The sequence below is a fragment of the Balaenoptera physalus genome, assembly GCF_965194825.1.
Source record: "Balaenoptera physalus genome assembly, chromosome: 10".
Taxonomy (NCBI): Eukaryota; Metazoa; Chordata; class Mammalia; order Artiodactyla; family Balaenopteridae; genus Balaenoptera; species Balaenoptera physalus.
In genome coordinates this window covers 71,763,202-71,783,910 of record NC_138889.1, presented here as the reverse complement: position 1 = coordinate 71,783,910, position 20,709 = coordinate 71,763,202, and the positions used below count along the sequence as shown (strand labels likewise).

The 20,709-nt window shown below is 42.1% G+C and overlaps 1 protein-coding gene and 1 long non-coding RNA gene across 3 annotated transcripts in view; one reads left to right on the top strand and one right to left on the bottom strand.

Annotated features, from left to right (window-relative positions):
• LOC309667516 overlaps positions 1-16,506 on the bottom strand; it is a 29,541-nt gene extending 13,035 nt beyond the window's left edge. Inside the window, exon 1 of the long non-coding RNA XR_014267794.1 lies at positions 15,639-16,506. This is a non-coding gene — a long non-coding RNA (uncharacterized lncRNA). The remainder of the gene's footprint in view (positions 1-15,638) is intronic.
• A 95-nt stretch (positions 16,507-16,601) lies between these two features.
• RRAS2 (RAS related 2) overlaps positions 16,602-20,709 on the top strand; it is a 71,411-nt gene continuing 67,303 nt past the window's right edge. Inside the window, exon 1 of one of the 2 annotated variants that reach the window (XM_082476053.1) lies at positions 16,602-16,991. In XM_082476053.1, coding sequence (XP_082332179.1) covers positions 16,884-16,991 — 108 coding nt within the window. In that variant the 5' untranslated portion in view covers positions 16,602-16,883. The remainder of the gene's footprint in view (positions 16,992-20,709) is intronic. The other variant, XM_082476054.1, reaches the window with a different exon arrangement.

Sequence of the window (20,709 nt, the reverse complement as noted above, 5' to 3'; positions counted from 1 at the left end):
TCTAAATGATCACACTGAGTTTTAGATTGATATACTTTTGTAAATAAGCCAAGCCTCTGCATTTTTGTTTTGCTTTGATTTGAGTTTTAGTAATACAAAGAATATTGTGCAGGGAGCTGGGGCTTGTTATTGAGACAAATGTGAGTAAAATGGAGAAAGAACTTTAGACAATTGAGATAGAAACAGAGAGAGAGGGAACGACTGAAACAGAGACTGAAAAGCTGAAATAGATACTGAAATAGAAACAAAGAGAAGTGAAGACTCATGGAGAAAACACAGTCTCTTCAGCAAGTGGTGTAGGGAAAGTTGGACAGCCGCATATAAATCAATGATGTTAGAACACACCCTCACACCATACACAAAAATAAACTCAAAATGGCTTAAAGACTTAAATATAAGACATGACACCGTAAAACTCCTAGAAGAGAACATAGGCAAAACTTTCTCTGACATAAATCGTACCAATGTCTTCTTAGGTCAGTCTCCCAAGGCGATAGAAATAAAAGCAAAAATAAACAAGTGGGACCTAATCAAACTAATAAGCTTTTGCACAGCAAAGGAAATCATAAACAAAACAAAAAGACAACCAACGGACTGGGAGAAAATATCTGCAAATGATGCAACCAACAAGGGTTTAATTTCCAAAATATATAAACAGCTCATACAACTCAATAACAAAAAAATAACCCAATCAAAGAATGACAGAAGACCTAAATAGACATTTCTCCAAAGAAGTCATACAGATGGCCAATAGACACGTGAAAAGATGCTCAACATCCCTAATTATTAGAGAAATGCAAATCAAAACTACAATGAGGTATCACCTCACACCAGGCAGAATGGCCATCATTAAAGTCTACAAATAACAAATGCTGGAGAGGGTGTAGAGAAAAGAGAACTCTCCTACACTGTTGGTGGGAATGTAAATTGGTGCAGCCGCCATGGAAAACAGTATGGAGGTTCCTTAAAAAACTGAAAATAGAGTTGCCGCATGACCCAGCAATCCCACTCCTGGGCATATATCCAGAGAAACCTATACTTCAAAAAGATACATGCATCCCAGTGTTCATAGCAGCACTATTTACAATAGCCAAGACATGGAAGCAACCTAAATGTTCATCTACAGATGAATTGATAAAGAAGATATATATATATATGTAATGGAATACTACTCAGCTATAAAAAAGAATGAAATAATGCCATTTGCAGTAACATGGGTGGACCTAAAAATTATCATGCTAAGTGAAGTAAGTCAGGAAGAGAAAGACTAATACCATATATCACTTATATGTGGAATCTAAAATATGACACAAAAGAACTTATTTACAAAACAGTAATAGACAGACATGGAAAACAAACTTATGTTTACCAAAGGGGAAAGGGGGTGGGGGAGGGATAATTAGGAGTTTGGAATTAGCAGATACACAGTATTATATATAAAATAGGTAAATGACAAGGTCCTGCTGTATAGTGCAGGGAACTATATTCAATATCCTCTAATAAACTATAATGGAAAAGAATATGAAAAAGAATATGTATATATATATATATATATATATATATATATATAAATAACTGAGTCACTTTGCTGTATACCAGAAACTAACACAACATTGTAAATCAACTTAATTTAATTAAAAAAAAAAAAAGAGTGAAAAAGAAAAAGAAGTAAAGACTCAAAGGGCAAGATGACAAGGAAAAGAAATGGAGGTCCAGTGCAGGAGAGGGTTTGGGTGTCTCAGGCCTGGATCTTGGCTTGGTGACCACTGAGGCTGGGGAACTGACTGGCAGAGGCTCAGATGATGTCAAGGAGCAGCAATGGGGCATCTCCTTCTGCTACACCTGCTCCATCCAGCTTTAGTCTGTCCACTGAGAACACCAATTCCCATTCATTCTCCAGTTGGCTCCAGGTCTGGGGCATCTCAGGGGCCTAGAGGAAAGTATCTTTCCTTTCTCCTATTCATAGTCTTCCTTCTCTCTGGTCTGGTTTCAGGCAAGCATTCAAGGAAGGACAAGATCCTGAAGACCGGTCATCTAAAATGGCCACCAGTGGGGGCTGTATTGTCTGAATGTCTCTGCCTGGTCCTGAAGCCCCATTATTATCCTTATTAGAGGGGTTGAGTCATTGTACGCATCAATAAAAGGCAGATGTGGGATTTGAACCCTGGTCTTATCTAATTCCAAATCTTGTGCTTCTTTCCCATGCATCAAGATATTGGGCTTATCCCACATCTCCACTAAAAATTGTCTTCTCCAGAATGCCCTTTGTCTCTGCTTATCTATATATGTCATCATCCCATCACATCAGCCTAAAGGGCTATTTCCCACCTCTGATTTCCTATAGCTCAGGCTTCATTTGGCACTGAGGCCTTACTTTTAGGCCTGTCTTCTACTCTTACCTAAATATTGAGGTATTTTTGTCTTGTCTCCTCAACTGAGTTATAACTTGGAACTGTATTTTACCCCTTTGGACTTCCTTGCATCACTTCACACTATGCTGTCCAGTTATTGGTTCATTCATTCACTCAACAAGTATTTTATCAGAAACTTCTATGTGCCAGGCACTGTGTGAAGGACTGAGAAGGCAAAACGAATTGTTTGTCAAAAAATATTTTCCAAATTAGTTTTAATACATTCCTGCCCTGTAGTATGGTCCCAGATGCTGGCACGCTCTAGTCACAGAAAGGTATGAACCAACAACCCCCTTGCTGGTCCCTAGGCTCTGGTTCTGGCATGAAAATCTGTGCAGAAAGGCCAAAGAGGAAATGGCTTTCCCTGTTGCTCACGAGGGTACTTACAGGCCTGGACCTTGGGGTATTGTGACTCTAAAATATGATCCTTTTTTTCAAAGCTCTTATCAAGGTTTGCATCTTTAATAGGTAGCGCTGAGAGGATGTTGGCATATATCTTTCCCTGGGGTCAGACAGACCTGGGATCAAATTCAGGTTCTACTTATGTGGTCCTTAACCAGTCCCTTCAGTTCCCCAAGCCTTAGTCTCCTCGTCTGTAAAACTAGGGTGATAGTAGCTGCAGTGAACATAAGAGAATGTGCATATAAAGCTCCCATCTCATAGCAAGTTTGAAGGACAGGGGAGATGTTATTTATAATGAGAGCTTCAAAATCCCCAAGTGTGACTTTGGGCTCTTCAGTACCTTCCCTGTCTTTTTTTTCTTTTTTTTAAAAAAATATCTCCCTGGCTAATTAACACATTGTCTATACATTTTAAAGCTCTAGGTGGTTGTTGGTAAACATTTTTTGGACATATTGCAATTTGTAGTTTGTAGTGTTGGTAGTTATAGTATCTAACTCTAAAAATAAATGTGTTTCTGAAATGAGTAATAAATAATTTTCTGAGTGTAAAACTCTTTTCCCACATTCATTTTAAAGAAGTTTTTAACTAATTAATTTGTTTTTCTGAATAGATAATACAAGAATAGTCTCCCAGTTTCTTGTTTATCCTTCTAGAAATAAAAAAATCAATGATACAACTAACTACACATTTATATATGCTCTCCTTTTACACAAATGGTGGTGTATTATACATACTGTCCATTATTTCATTTAAATAAATCTTGAAGATTGTTCCAAGTTAGTATGAATTCCTTTTTTTTTTTTCTGCATAGTATCTCCTTGTATGAATGTACCTTGATTTATTTGACCAGTCTTGAATTAATGGACATTTAAATTGTGTCAGTCTCTTGCTATCTGCTATCACAAATAGTGCTTCAGTAAATAGCCTCATGTATGTTATTTTCTACATGCATATACCTATTAAATAAGTTATTAGAATCAGATTTGCTAGGTCAAAGGGGATGTAAATTTGTAATTTTGCTAGATATTGCCCACTCCCAAAGAATGTTTACATCTTGGTTGGGGTTCCCCCAGAAAAGCATATCTCTGTGACAATGATTCTATTGCAAGTAGTATATTTGGAAGGTTCAGGAAACACCAGAATGCTGAGGGGAAGGGGAGTGAAACAGGGAATGGAAGGCAACCATTAAAGGGATGTATTATGAAACCAGCTAATACAGTAGGTGACTGAAACTTAATCCCACTTGGAAATGATGAGAAATGGTGCAGAATACTTGCTTCTGGATTTTCCTAAACAAAGGTGAGGAAGCTGCATCTCCCCAGAGTCATTGGCTGAAGGCTGCTCTGGGAGCATGGTGGTGTGAGATACGAATAGCGGGGTAGGTGTTAATTCCCTGGTCTGGCCTTCTGGTGGCCAGAACAGACTTACACAGTTCAGAAAAATCCCTCAGGCAAAGATGAAATTTTGGGGGCATTGAGTCCCTGAGTACATTGAAAGTACAGGATATGGGCTGGACTCAACTAGCAATGAATGAAAATTAGTGTTTCCCCTGACTTTTGCTCCGTAAAGTGTTATCAAATATTTCATCTTGCCAATTGTATAGGGGAAAAATAGTACTAATAACAAAAAATAGTGACTCCATGTAGTTTTAATTTTCAGGTCTATTATAATCCACATTGATTTTTAAAATAAAATAATTTAAAACTCACCGTCTATCTAACACTTCTCTAAATATAAAGGACTCTTACATGTTCCAGTAAATCAACACACCCTCATCCTACCCTATGAATAGGTGTTACAGTTATTCCCATTTTAAAACAATAAAGAGAGGAGTAAAGAGGTTTAGTAACCTGCCCTAAACTACTCAGTTTATCAGTAGGGATTTGATGTCAGATTTTCTTGTTTCAAAACCAATGTATCCTTGGAAAAACTGTTCTCTTCTAAATGGGATAAAACAGACCAGTCACGTAACCTCTCAGTTTCTTGATCTGTAAAACAAAGAGTAGTGAACATCTATTGTTTGAGTCTTTCCAGCATCCATTCTCCATTCTTCAGATAGCATCTATATTATCACCTGGGAATTTGTTAGAATTGCCAATTCTTGGGCTTTACCCCAGACCTACTGAGTCAGAAACTCCTGGGTTGGAGCCCAGCAATCTGTGTTTTAACAAGCCCTCCAGGTGATTCTGATTCATGCTGAAGTTTGAGAAACACTGCCTCAGGGGAAGAGAAATAAGTGGAGCCATCTTGCCAACACCAGGGCAAATCCGGTTTGAGACTTGAGTCATACAGGACGAACACAGCTGAGAGATACAGAGAGTGAAAGAGTCCTGACGATACCATTTGAGTCTCTGAGTCTAGCTGTCCTTAAAGTTAGATCAACAGCTGTATCATTTAGTTACATGAACCAATAAATTCTTTTTATTTCAGTTTGAGTTGGGTTTCTGTCACTGGCAACCAAACAAGTCCTTACGGTCAAGGGAATCATTTATTCCTCCTTATATTTCCAAGTGGAGAGGTTCTCTTTGAGCACTGGTTCTCAAAGTGTGGTCCCAAGATAAGCAGCATCAGCATCACCAGGGAACTTGTTAAAAAATAAGACTTATCAGACCATACCAGAGATCCAGTGAATCAGGGTCCTGGGGGTGGAGCCCAGCAATCTGTGTTGTAATAAGCTCTGCAGGTGATTCTGATGCCCACTAAAATTTGAAAATCACCAGAGTAAGGCTCCTAGCCTCTCTCCCCATGCCTTATTCATCCTTCTCCACGAAGAAGGTATGACTTCTACTTGACTATCCACTTGAGTTTGGAAGAATGACGTGGGCATGCTCTGTTTAGCTCCTTCCTTTGTTTTCTTTGGGAGTCAGCCTGACTAAAAGCGGGCAGTTATTCTGTGTTCCTCTATGTGCTACAAGTTTTACGGAGGCAGAGCCCCATAAGATGAGGCCTGCAGTTTTTCCAGCCCTGCCTATAACTCAATGGTACATTTATTCTGGGAACAGTGTAAGCAAGCCTACTTGGCCTCACGTCTAAGCCATATCCTCCAGTCTGTGTCTTATCAGCAACAGAGCTGACCTTTGGATCTCCATCTATTGGCTTTCTGTGTCCTATTTCTCAGTTGGTTCAAAACTTGGGTGGGGAGGAGGGCTGTTATTTATTGGGTCCCCTAATGCCCCAACACTGACTAATATAGGAGGTAGAGTAGACCTGTCAAGTCCCTTCCCTTTCTAGCATTTAGGATGCCGTGTCTCACACTCTCACTCCAGGGCTCCTGAGTTCTCCAAAAAGAAAACCTTGTTCTGACCAGACCACTGGTGTTGCAGCTGCAGGAGACAGAAGTATCCCATGTCCCATGGGGCGCAGGAGGGAAGATTGCAATCACAAAGCATTTCCTTTCAGTTCTCTCCTGAAACAGTGTAATTCTGTGGGGACAGGAACAGGGCTTAGAAACCACTGCATTTTAAAAAGCTTCCTAGGAGCTGTCTACCTTGCCTTATTATCAGGTTCTACCAGCTGTCTAACCTAAATCCATATAGCTGCATTTGAAGTTGTATCCTTTTGTTCTGGAGGCTAGAGATGTCTTAGCTTATTCAAAAGGAGAAAGGACTTCGCTCTTCTCTCTGCCACTCTTTCGGTCTTTCCTGAGTTCTTCACAAGTCTTTAAAACAGCCATAGTCACAGTCCTGGAAAGGGGTGTGGGTGAAAGAGAGAGCTGTTTGGAGCCCTATAAACCAGGCCTGGGTGCTAGAGGAAGCTCAGTTTTCAGGGCTCAGTCCCCATAGCGCAGCAGGCATGTCTCTCTTTGGAAAGCTGCTGCGGAGAAGTAAGAGAGAAAGCAGCCATCACTGTTCAACCTGACTGATGGAGAATGACATAAGTATTTTCTATATATTGACTCTGATTCTCAATCTTCATGGAATAGTTAAGTCTCCCAGATTATCTAACTACCACTTATTTTTACATAGTTCAATCATATAGGTACAATTTTGGTTTCTGCTTTGCCCGTATCATTAAAAATTGTTCATAAACATAATCTTATATTTTTCTTGACTAAAAAGAAATAGAGGTTGGACTTCATTAAAATAAAAAACTTGTACATCAAAGAATACTATCGAGAGGATGAAGAGCCACAGAAAATATATTTGCAAATGACATATCTGATAAGGGTTTAATATCCAGAATATATAAAGAAGTCCTACAACTCAACAACAAAAAGGCAAATAAACCAGTTAAAAAATAGGCAAAGGGACTTCCCTGGTGGCACAGTGGTTAAGAATCTGCCTGCCAACGTGGGGGACATGGGTTCAAGCCCAGGTCCGGGAAGATACCACATGCCGCGGAGCAACTAAGCCCGTGCGCCACAACTACTGAGCCTGTGCTCTAGAGCCCGCGAACCACAACTACTGAGCCCACGTGCCGCAGCTACTGAAGCCTGCGTGCCTACAGCCCGTGCTCCGCAACAAGAGAAACCACTGCAATGAGAAGCCCGTGCACTGCAACGAAGAGTAGCCCCCGCTCACCGCAACTAGAGAAAGCCCGCACGCAGCAACGAAGAGTCAACACAGTCAAAAATAAATAAATTTATTTAAAAAAATAGGCAAAGGACTTGAATAAACATTTCGCCAAAGAAGATATATAAATGTCAAATAAGCATATGAAAATGTGCTCAACATCATTAGTCATTAGGGAAATGCAAACCAAAACTATAATCAGATACCACTTCATACCTTTCAGGATGGCTATTATAAAAAAAGGAAGATAGCAAATGTTGTTGAAGATGTGAGGAAATTGGAACCCTCTCACGTTGCTGTTGGAAATGTAAAATGGTGTAGCTGCTATGGAAAACAATTTGGCAGTTTCTCAAAGAGACATAAAATTACCATTTGACCCAACAATTCCATTCCTAGGCATATACCCAAAAGATCTGAAAACAGGAACTCAGGTACTTGTACACAAATGTTCACAGCGGGCGGTATTATTCACAATAGCCAAATAGTGGAAACAACCTAAATGTGTATCAACAGAGATGAATGGATAAACAAATAGTAGTATATCCATACAATAGGATACTATTCAGCCATAAAAAGGAATGAAGCATGCATACGTGCTATAACATGGAGGAACCTTGAAACATTATGCTAAATGAAATAAAACAGACACCAAAGGACACATGTATGCTTACACTTATATGAGATATCTAAAATAGGAAAATTCATAGGGACAGAAGGTAGACTAGAGGTTATCAGGGGCTGGGGGTAGGAGGGAATGCGAAATTGCAGGAAAAAAAGGTAAAAAATACAGAAAAATGAAAAGTGGCAAATAACCTAGGATAACTGAATATACTGCCTTTCTTTCTTTTTTAAAAAAAATCTATTAATAATGATTAAATACAAAGCTTTGGAGCTCAGACCTTATGGGTTTAAATATGCACTCTGCAGTTTACTAGCTATATGACACCTCTGTGCCGAAGCTTTTTTTTGTAAAATACAAACAAAAATAGAATCCACTTCAGTTGGTTGATTTGTGGATTAAATTGGATAATACGTTTTAAGTGATTAGCACAGTGCCAGGTTCATGGTAAGTGCTCAGTAAATGGTAGCTATTATATATATATATATGTAACACTGGAATCATACTGTATATACTGATTTGTATCCCACTCTTTTCATTTTCCTATATAAATAAAAATTATTTTTAATGGCCACATAGTGTTCTATACTATGGCTATAGCATTATTTATTTAATCAAGTCCCTGTTGTTGAATATTTAGGTGGTTTTTGATTTTTTGTTATCTAAGAAAATGCAATAGTGGACACCCTTGCTAGATTCTTCCTGGCAGTTATGCCTGAGAAGGGTGGTGTGACTTTGGCCCTGCTTAGCCTTCTGGACTCTTGGGCTCCCAAGGCAGTGCACTACATTAAGTCAGGCCCCAGGCTGGGAGACAGAATCTGAGTTCCTGTCATGCTTCTGCTCTATCTCTAAGCAATGGTGGGGAACGCTCTTTTCTATCTGGGCCTTTGCTTCCCCATCTATAAAATGAGAGCATTAGAGGGAATGACTTCAGGGTCCCTTTTCTGCTTTAAGCCTCTATGATTCTCTGATGATCCTCCACTAAGCTGTGGATTCCTCCAGCTCTGTTGTGGCCTTCCTTAGGGCTGTGTGTGCACACGCTCCAGCCTGTGTTTCAGCTTCTATTCTTAGCAGCGTGATCTTTAAACAAGGAATAGATTTGTGCGTCTGTCTCATCTCAGATGCATGCAGCTCCTGCTGGGTTGTTTCATTCTCCACCAGCCATTCATTCACATTACAAGCAGGGGCCTATTAAGGAAATAAGTGGATGGTGCTCTTCCATTAACTGTGATGAGATTCGAATGCTCTCTGATCTGGGGGTTTGGCCCTCTTTGGTCACCAGGCCTGGGCTCTGTCTGACTCAGCTGTAGATGAAGTCAGGGGAATCTTAGTTTCAGCACCTCCCTCCCCACTCCACCCCCAAATCCCTTCTCTGGGATGGGCCAGGAATGGTATTTCTGCAATGGTCATTTTTAGAGATGATGAGTAACCAACATTCCAGATGAGAGGGTCATTGTTTGTCCTGAAAAAAAAGAGTGGACATGCATGAGTCTACTCTCCTCCAAGAGTTCCCAACTGTGGTGGTGTCTCAGAGTCACTTTGGGTATTTGTTTATTTATTTATTTATTTTGAATTTTTGAATTTTATTTTATTTATTTTTTAAAACAGCAGGTTCTTATTAGTTATCCATTTTATACATATTAGTGTATACATGTCAATCCCAATCTCCCAATTCATCACACCACCATCCCCACCCCCCCACCTTCCCCCCTTGGTGTCCATATGTTTGTTCTCTACATCTTGTCTCTATATCTGCCCTGCAAACCGGTTCATCTGTACCATTTTTCTAGGTTCCACATATACGCGTTAATATACGACATTTGTTTTTCTCTTTCTGACTTACTTCACTCTGTACGACAGTCTCTGGATCCATCCACGTCTCTACAAATGACCCAATTTCGTTCCTTTTTATGGCTGAGTAATGTTTCATTGTATATATATATACCACATCTTCTTTATCCATTTGTCTGTCAATGGGCATTTAGGTTGCTTCCATGACCTGGCTATTGTAAATAGTGCTGCAATGAACATTGGGGTGCATGTGTCTTTTGGAATTATGGTTTCCTCTGGGTATATGCCCTGTAGTGGGATTGCTGGGTCATATGGTAATTCTATTTTTAGTTTTTTAAGGAACCTCCATACTGTTGTCCATAGTGGCGGTATCAATTTACATTCCCACCAACAGTGCAAGAGGGTTCCCTTTTCTCCACACCCTCTCCAGCATTTGCTGTTTGTAGATTTTCTGGTGATGCCCATTCTAACTGGTGTGAGGTGATACCTCATTGTAGTTTTGATTTGCATTTCTCTAATAATTTCGCTTTGGGTATTTAAATACACAAATTCACATTCTTGGTCTGCAAATAGAGATTTCTATTTACCAAGTCTGGGGTGGAGCCTAGGTTCTTCATTTTAAGATACTACAGGGGACTCAAATGTGCATTCTAGGTGGAGAACATTGGCATATAGTAGTAGGACTTGCAAACTCTTAAAGCCCACAGAGGCCAGACAGGTAACGTCAAATGGGTGGGGTGTGATACAAGAGTACTGATTACTGGGCTTCCCTGGTGGCGCAGTGGTTGGGAGTCTGCCTGCCAGTGCAGGGGACACGGGTTTGAGCCCTGGTCTGGGAGGATCCCGCGTGCCGCGGAGCAACTAGGCCCGTGAGCCACAACTGCTGAGCCTGCGCGTCTGGAGCCTGTGCTCCGCAACAAGAGAGGCCGCGATGGTGAGAGGCCCGCGCACCGCGATGAAGAGTGGCCCCCGCTTGCTGCAACTGGAGGAAGCCCTCGCACAGAAGCGAAGACCCAACACAGCCATAAATAAATAAATTAAAAAAAAAAAATTAACTGCTTCCACTTGTGTCCTCTTTAAAAAAAAAAAAAAAAAAAGAGTACTGATTACTTTGAAGAACAGGAACATCCATACTTTTCTCAAGGGCAGCCTGTACTTACCTTTAGCCATTGTCCTATGATAATGCAGGCCCAGTGTTGGTAGATGTTCCATTTAATTTTTTCAGGAAGAGTTAGAAATCTAGATTTGTTTGTGAAATATTCTAAATTCAAATATCAGCAACCAATTCAAAACTTGTATTCAAAACATATCTTTTGGCCAAATCTGACCCTGAATCTGCCCACTGAAGTCTCTTGACACCCCTTTAGCCAGACCATCACTCCACTGAAATCAAAATGGTACATTCGGGCTTCCCTGGTGGCGCAGTGGTTGGGAATCTGCCTGCCAATGCAGGGGACACGGGTTCGGGCCCTGGTCTGGGAAGATCCCACATGCTGCGGAGCAACTGGGCCCGTGAGCCACAATTACTGAGCCTGCGCGTCTAGAGCCTGTGCTCCACAACAAGACAGGCTGCGATAGTGAGAGGCCCGTGCACCGCGATGAAGAATGGCCCCCACTTGCCACAATTAGAGAAAGCCCTTGCACAGAAACGAAGACCCAACACAGCCATAAATAAATAAATAAAATAAAATAAAATAAAAAATTAAAAAAAAAAAAGAAATGGTAGCTAAAAAAAAAAGGTACATTCAACATCTCTTTTGATTGGCAGCATCACGCTGTCTCTGTGCTATGAGGCTTTGTGGGATTCTGGGTAACACCCAGCTTGGCATGGGGCATAGTGCTCTGAGCATAGGAGTCAGGAGACCTGTATCCTGCTTACAACTTGCTAGGTGACATTGGGAGAGAAATTCCTTCCCTAGTCACAGGATTTCTTTCGGTAAGATTAGGGGCATGATCTCTAGTGTCCTTTCCAAGGTTCTGGGTCATTCTTCTGATGAAGATTTTTGTACTTCCCTGTTATCTCTTAGCTACTTGAGAAAGAAACTTTTTAGATTAAGATGAAAATTCATCTTTAATTGGCATGAATGACAACTAGTTCTTTCTCTGCCAGATACTCCTGTCTTCAGCGGTTTGTTTTGCAGGGGAATTTCTTTTTGCTGTAGGCTTTTGGGATATTTTGTAAGGGCAAGAAAGCATTTTGGGACAGAATGTCTACGTGGAGTTGAACATGTGGGCTTCTTCCTTGCTGAACACTTGACTTTGAGTTAAATTTTAAAAAAAATAAAGGAATAGAGTTGATATGAGGAATATCTTGAAGTAAAAAGACATTTCCTTAGTAGCTCAAATAAAACCCTGCAATTGAATCTTTCATCCTCACAGCTTTGAGATTTGATTCATATGCCATAAAACTCACTTTAAGAAGTATATAGTTCAATGGTTTTTAGTATATTTACAGAGCTGTGCAACCATCGCAGATATCTAATTCCAGAACATTTTCATATCTCCAAAAAGAAACCCCATACCCATTATCAGTCACAGAGCATTTCCCCCTCGGTCCTGGCAATCACTAATCTACTTTCTGTCTCTATAGATTTTCCTATCCTGGACCTTTCATACAGTGGGAATCATATAATATGTTGTCTTCTGTGACTGGCTTCTTTCACTTAGCCTAATGTTTTCAAGATTCATCCATGTTGTAGCATGTATCAGTACTTTATCCCTTTTTATTGCAAAATAATATTCCATTGTATGAATACCCTATATTTTATTTATCTGTTCTTCAGGTGATGGATAATTGAGTTAATTCCACTTTTTGGCTATTATAAATAATGCTGCTATAAACTTGCACTTTCAGGTTTTTATATGGACATGTTTTAATTTATCTTGGGTATGTACTTAAGGCTGGAACTTCCGGGTGGTATGGTAACTCTATGTTTAACTTTTTTGAGGAAATGCCAGATTGTTTTCCAAAGCAGGAATGCCATTTTACATTCCTACCAGCAGTGTATGAGGGGTTCAGTTTCTCCAAATCCTTGTCAACACTTGTTATTATCTGTCTTTTTGATTCTAGTTATCTTAGTGGGTGTGAAGTGGTATCTCATTGTAGTTTTGATTCTGTAGTTGAATCTGTTCTTGATTGGCCTCACCTAGGTCATACGCCCATCTATCAGCTAATTACTGTGGCCAGTAGGGGTTGATAATCTTCAGTGAATTAGGGTAAATCCCTGGAGCTGCAGGTGGGAGTCAGTCACTCTCAAACCACCGAGAGAAAATTAGGAGACACTATATGAAAGGAAGGAGAAACGGATGCCTGGGAGGCAACCAACACATGGTTTCTACAGCATGGGTTTGCTTGCTTGGTTGCAGTGTTGGAATTGTCCTGTACACAGAGGTTGCAGTGGTACAGAGTAGGAAGGAAAGAAAATCTTGGTCAGGACTCAGGCAGAGAAGAAGCTCAGCAAATAAGGATTGAAATAGGTTCTACTGAAAATAAGTTTCTCCCTGAAAACTCTAGTCACTGAATACATATGTGCACACAAGCTTGTATTCATTACCACCTTATCCTCTTTTTCTTTTACTGGTCAAACTATCATCAGGCTCAGAACCCCCTGAGTGCTCCTATACCAGATGCAGAGGCACAGAATACTAAGGAATTCATTATAATTGCTTTAGGACCAATACCTTATTCCCCCAGTCTAAATAGTTGTGACTAGTATAGGTTTTTTTTTTTTTTTTTTTTTTTTCTGGCTGTGCCGTGCGGCATGCAGGATCTTGGTTCCACGACCAGGTATCAAACCCGTGTCCCCTGCAGTGGAAGCGTGGAGTCTTAACCAGTGGACCGCCAGAGAAATCCCTATGTGTGTTTTTTTTTTTTTCCCTGTCAGGGAATAACTTTCTTTCTTTTGGATATTTTTGAGATTTGATAAGCTTTTCAGATGATCATATCTTTTTTTTTTTTTTTTAAAGTTTCCCCCATCCTTGTTGATTTCTTTCTTTCTTTTTTTTTTTTTTTAATTTTATTTATTTATTTATTTATGGCTGTGTTGGGTCTTCGTTTCTGTGCGAGGGCTTTCTCTAGTTGTGGCAAGCGGGGGCCACTCTTCATCGCGGTGCGCGGGCCTCTCACTATCGCGGCCTCTCCTGTTGCGGAGCACAGGCTCCAGACGCGCAGGCTCAGTAATTGTGGCTCACGGGCCCAGTTGCTCCGCGGCATGTGGGATCCTCCCAGACCAGGGCTCAAACCCGTGTCCCCTGCATTGGCAGGCAGATTCTCAACCACTGCGCCACCAGGGAAGCCCTCATATCTTCTTGAAAGGAGAGAAAGATTTTGGATTGTACTTTAGAAGAAAAGCTGCATAAGGAGGACTCATTGGTTATCTTTTTGGTCCTGAAGGATTATGGGAAATTTCAGGGCTAAACAGACACTGAGAGAAGCATAACTGGCCCTTTCTCAGCATTTCCTTGACATGGGTTCCTCTTTCTTTTTCTTTCTTTTCACATTGCTAACACTATCTGCATTAAGGCTTTTCTGGCTATTACTGCTGTGTAAAAAATACCTCCCTCCCCTCAAAAAAAAAAATAAAAAAGGTTCTAAGACAAACATTTTGTATCATATTAAGAAAGCTAAAGAGATCTGACAACTAAATGCAATGCCTGACCCTAGACTGGATTCCGTACTAGAGGGGAAAAAAATGCTCTAAAGCACATTATTGAATCAACTGACAAAATTAGAATATGAATGGTAGATTAGACAAAAGTATTCACATCAATGTTAAATTTACTAATGTTGATAACTGTATTGTGGTTACGTAAGATAATATCCCTATTCTTAGGAAATACACACTGAAGCCCTTAGGGGTAAAGGGCATAATTCCTGTAACTTACCCTTAAATGGTTCAGAAATTCATTTTAATATATGAATTATATATATATACATAAATTTATCATAAATTTATATGAATAACTATATCATATATATGAAAGAGAGAGAGAAGCAGACATAGGGGAGAACGATAAAGGAAGTGGGGTAAAATGCTCACATAGTTGAATTTGGGTAAAGGCGTATGGCTGTTCTTTATACTTTATAGATTGAAATTATTCCCAAAGAAAAAGTTTAAAAAAGCACAACCAGTTTACTGTTTTATTTTGCTCATGATTTTGTAGGTCAGGAAGGGCTGACCTGGGTAGCTCTTGCTTGGGGTCTTTCATGCAGTTGCAGTCAAATGCCAGCAGGGGCTGCAGTCATCTGAAGGCTGGACAGAGCTCGGTGTCCAAGGTGTCTCACATGGCTGGCAGTTGATGCTGGCAGTCAGCTAGACCTTTGACTGGCATGCTTACATGTGGCCTCTCTAGCATGGCAGTCTCAGGGTAGCCAAACTTCTTACGATGTTTCTCCCAGAGTGAGAATCCCAAGAGAACAGGTGGAAGCCACGTGGCCTCTTCTGACCTAGACTTGGAAGTTATACAGCATCTCTTCTGCTGCATTCTACTGGTTCCAAGAGAGTCACTAAGCTGTTTCCAAGAACTTGCAGTCATGTTCCAAAACTGCCATAAATGCTTACTACATGCCAGGCACTGTTTTATGTGCTTTATATGTATTAACTCATTTGATTCTTACTAAAAACCCCCTTAAGGTAGGTAGTCTTACGGTCTTTATTTTAGAGAAGAGAAAACTGAGGCACAGAAGTTCAGTAAGCTCCCAACATGATACTATTAGTGAGAGAGCTAGGATTTGAATCCAGTCTGGCCCCAGAGCCCACGGTCTTATCTACTGCCCTACACTGCCTCAGTATACAGCTGTGATTCCTGCTACATTTGGTTAAACGGCTATACACATAGATAATCACTTTTAATTTACAAGCACACTCCCCCAACACAATCAAAATCATGTGACACATGGCTTACCTTCTCTGCTCTGGCTTCTTCATATGTGGTTTGCTTTCCCTGGAATACTTTTCTTCCAGTTATTCATCTCTCTATATTACTTATTCTTCAGGTCTTTTAGGAAGCCTTCCCTGACCACCCAGCTCTGGAGTGAGTGCTTCTCCCATGGCCACACGGAGCTATTAGTTATAGCCCTTATCATTATGCCTGACAACTTGCCTGTTGTCCTGGCCGTTTTCCCATTGGATTCTTAGTTCCCTGAGGGCAGGGAACTGTTCATAAAAGGATCGGTAGCACTGAGCACAGTGCCTGGTATGTAGTGCGTAAAAAAGCATAAATTAATCTCTCACACTCACACCCCTCAAATACAATTACCGCACATTTTTCACATATACACACAGCCACTAAGACACTCTCCTGATACAACATATGCCACATATACTCTTGTCCACGCACCCTCAATCACTGTGATTCAGTCTCTGTGACATCCCTCACACACCGCAAGCATATCATACACACAATTATTGTGACAGCTCTAATCTTCAAGCACTGTCATACACTGTTTTTCATACAGTCATGGTCACCATCTGTACTCTTAAAACAGGATATTTACCCTCCTACAAACTGAATTAAGATGACAACAGCTCTATTTTTCACACACACCTTCGCACACTGTATTTTTTATCCACACAATCCCTGACCATCCCTGACATATACAATTATGGTCACACACTGTCTACCATCTTCTTCCCACTCCCACACTCTTTGTCACACACACTCGCACACGCACACGCGTGCACACACCCACTCACAGTCAAGGGATTGCAGGGGCACATCTGAGGGGGTCTGAGCCCTCCGTCAGCTCCCGAATCTCAGCCCAGGCCAGCGCGGACCCGCCCCGCCCCGCCCCGCCCCGCCCCCTCATGCATATGCAGCACCTCAGCCTGGCGGCCCGGCCCCCAGACGGCCATTTGTAGCTGCGCTGGAGGCTGTGTTCGGCAGGCGCTGCGAAGACGTGTGCAGGAGTGCGCCCCCCGGACGCTGCAGCCCCTCGCTGCTGCGGTCACCTCGCTTCTCCGCGCCTCGGCTGGGACCCGGCCAGCCCGGGCGCCGCGCTGCCGCCCGGACCGGCCCTCCAGCAGCTCCCGGCGCCCGGGACCCCCGCCCGGCCGCTCGCCCGCAGCCCGCCGGCCGCACAAGTCCCCGGAGCCGGGCCTAGGGCGGGCGGCGGCTCGGCGTGGCCGGGCTGGGCTCGGCGGCGTCCCCATGGCCGCGGCCGGCTGGCGGGACGGCTCCGGCCAAGAGAAGTACCGGCTCGTGGTGGTCGGTGGGGGCGGCGTGGGCAAGTCGGCGCTCACCATCCAGTTCATCCAGGTGCCTAGAGCGGGCCTTCCCCGGGGCGCCGGGGCGGCGGCGGGCGGGGGCTCGCGCTACCTGTGGCGGGGCGGCTGCGGGGACCCCGCCCCGGAGGTGCCGCGCGGGCCGGGGGTGGGCGGGAGGCGGGCGGGGGGCTCCGGCCGGCTCTGCCCTACTGCCCTGCGGTCGGGGCGCCCCGCTCCTGCCTGCTGGGCGCCCAGCTCGGCGTCCCGGGAGTCGGGCTTCTCAGGAATGTGTCCGGGAGGGCGGAGCTGGCGGGGTGGGAAGCGCAGATCCACCTTCTCGCTGCGGCCGCGGCCCGAGCCCTTCGGGAGAGGCAGCGCTGCCGCGCCGGGCTTCCTGCTCCGAGGCTGGGGCGCCGGGCGTAGGGCGTGGGGCTGGAGCCCCGCGCGCTGGGTTTCCAGCCGCCCCGGCCGCCTCCTGCACCGTGGGTGCAATCCCGGTGGCAACTTGGCCGCGGCTCCGCGTGATCTCTGGGCTTCTCCGCGCACGCCGAGCCGGAGCTGCCCGCTTCAAGCAGTGTTTCTCTTTGTGTGTGTTTGTGCTTTTCTTTTAAGTAATCTCTTAGGTAATACGTCCGGGTGGGAGTGTGTGATAATGCCCCAGGGAAATGGTGGCCTCGAGGAAGTTAAGAATGTTTTCCGATAGGGGTGAGACCATTTCCTAGGTATTCCTGGTGCCTTCCTGCCTCTCGCCGTGCCAAGGTGAAGTTTGGGGTGGGCCAGGCTGGGAGATGACCGACCGAGTCGTGCGTTCTGTGTCCGTTCCAACCACTCTCTCCCCCACCCCCAATCCTCTCTGGTAGCTGGAGGCGGAAAGTCGGGTTGTAAAGGAAAGGGCGGTGGAATTCTTGATTCTTAGGATTTGCTCTTGGTAGGAGGTTTGAGTGGTCGTTTTTGGGACTATTAAAAGAGAGAAGCCCAGATATCTCTCTGCTTTTGTCAACCTACAAGGTGTGGCATATGCTGGGAGAGAATGAAGGTATCGCGTTATAGCAGGTAACAAAGATACTCTAAGTATATCAAGAGTATGGTTAAGATGCTTTGGTGAAATATTTTTGTTTGACCCATTTGTTATCAGTTGGCATACTTGAATAGCGTATTTCATTTCACTTAATGTTTACAGTGACATTAAAATACCGAGTACTGTAGCATAAATGTGATTGTTACCTTTCACATTGACTAAATGAGCAATAATTGCTGTTACACTGTTTCGAGTATTAAAAACTGCTGCTAAAACCTTTGTATCCAGGAAGAGATGTTTATGTAGTGAGCATTTACAGTATGCTCATTAGTGGGTTAAAAAAAAAATCACACTAAGAGGTGAGATGCTCAACTTGGCCTTTCAGTTTAGCTGCAGTTTAGCTGCAGAATCAGAGATGCCGTCATGTTGCTATTTCTCATAGGGCCAAGAGATACTTTAAGTAACTGATGGCAAAGCAAAACAATTTATAGCTAAGTCTTTCTTTGCGAACTGTAGTTAGGGGGAGGTGGGAGGTTGGTGAGGAGTGAGAGAATAATCCTGGGTTCCAGTATTAATAAATAGTGTTTAAAAAAAAAAAGTGTTACCTAAAAGATTTAAACCACAAATATTTCTTTAGTGTTTTGGGGGGAGGGACCATCGAAATGTATTTGAATCTGTAAGTTAATTATTTAGTTAAGGTATTGGAACCTTTTTTTTTGGAAATAGTATTAGAAACCATTAAGATAACCGTAATTTCTGTCTGCTTAATGATTTTCTAGAATTCATTTGTTAAAGAAACACCTTTATGAATAGTGTTGTATCTAGGTACTCTAGATTTAAAAGAAGTGAAAGAGGTGTGTGTGCATGAGAGACGTGTATTTATACATAGAGAAAGAGTGTGAGCTTTGAGTCATACAGACTTGAGCGTTAGATCTTGCTGTGTTATTTATTTACTGGGCGAACATTGAGAAAATATTATTTAGCTTCTCTGAACCTCAGTTTTCAGTAAAATGGGTCTGATCTCACCGTCTTCATAATCCTTTAAATTATGGGAACATCCTTTTAGCATTGTGTCTAGTATGTAGTATGTGCTCCATTAATGATGGCTATTATAAGCTTATGTGTACACTTCTGTTAACACGTTTAAATGCAAAGGGAATTCAGAATCGAGGAAAAGTCAGTTTGGGAAGGATTGATAAAAGTACTGCGTAGACGTGATGGTGGGAAGAGAGGACATGTCTTACCTGAGTATGGGGGCTGGGGGAGTCATATGCTAGCTTGGAGAGAGGAAGCAGGCAAGGAGGGGAGTGGGATAGGCCCGTGACCTGGGGCCAGTGAAAGGGAGGAACATGGCCTCTGACTTTGAGGAGGCTTTCTGGAGAGGCGGGAGCCAGACCTGGATCGAGTCTCATCTCTACCACTTGCCGCCTGTGTAATCTTAGGTAAATTACTTAACCTCTCAGTACCTTAGTTTTTCCCATCTGTGAACTGGGGACATACAAAGTACCACATACGGTTGTGAAAATAAAATGAGCTAACATATGTTCAGGGCCTAGAACAGTGTCTGGTACATAGTAAGGCTACAAACATTATTATTATTGTTGTTACTGTATTAATCTTAGCTTATGGAGCTAAGGTGACTATCATCTACACTTAATAGAGCTGCTATTTATTGTCTGACTCCTGGGAAATTAAAATTCATTCTGTTATGATTGTCTCGCAGTAGTAATTGGAAGGAGAGAAGACTGCAGAATGATAATAACCTTAATGAGTGGAAGCCAGTTCTCTCTGTAGGAGATCAGGATGGTACAAATTGGTTTTATTTATTTTGTAAGACTCCTGAGATACGACATTTTTTTACAGTGTTCAGTATGTATTTTTCTATTATGTAATCTTGAGTAGAAAAAATATAATGAACAAATTGGGGAGTGGAGAACTTGAAAAAACAACTTTGCCTTTAACCCTGACTTTCCTTAACCTTAAATTTACTTGTTGCCTTTTATGCATATGAAGAGCTACAAAATTAGGAAATCAAGACTATAATTACTTAACTGAGATGGCTTTTTCTCTTTAAAAATGAATGTAACACATCATAAAACATCCATGATTAAAAATGTAGAATATTATTAAGAGTATATGTGTGTGCATGACCTCCTTGTTTCCGTTCATAGTTTTTTGAAAGACGTCATAAGTTTTGTTGGTGAATACAACCCCTAAACGATGAGTGGATTCTATCGTTAGGAAATGATCTTAACGTTGTAGAAAGTGAAATGGAAAGAGCGTTGACTACCTGGGTTTTAGGTCTCCCTACTCAGGTGATGCTGGGGAATCTTTTAATTGTCTGTAATCTCTTCAGGGCTTAATTTCCTCTATAAAATGTTGGGTTTGGGTGAACAAATCTCTGCACCTTTGAAATTCTAGGTTCTTTCTTACTCAGTTAACAAACTAGGTATGTGTCTTAGGTCAGGTTTCTTAAGTTCTCTGAGCCTCAGTTTCCTGTATGAAAAGGGAGACTAATATTAGTACCTTTAGGGTTTCTGGAGTAAATAAAATAATTTATCCAAATCATTCAGCACAGTGCCATCTAAGAATAAGTCAAATAATAAATTTGCTGCTGTTACTTCTGTATCTTGTTCCTCCAAAACTAAATTTGTAATTTATTCATTTTTTCTTGACATATAATCTGATCTGTTTTAAGTCTTCAGCCCCTTTTCCCCTCAGCTTCATACTCCTCTCCTCACTTTTGTGTGAT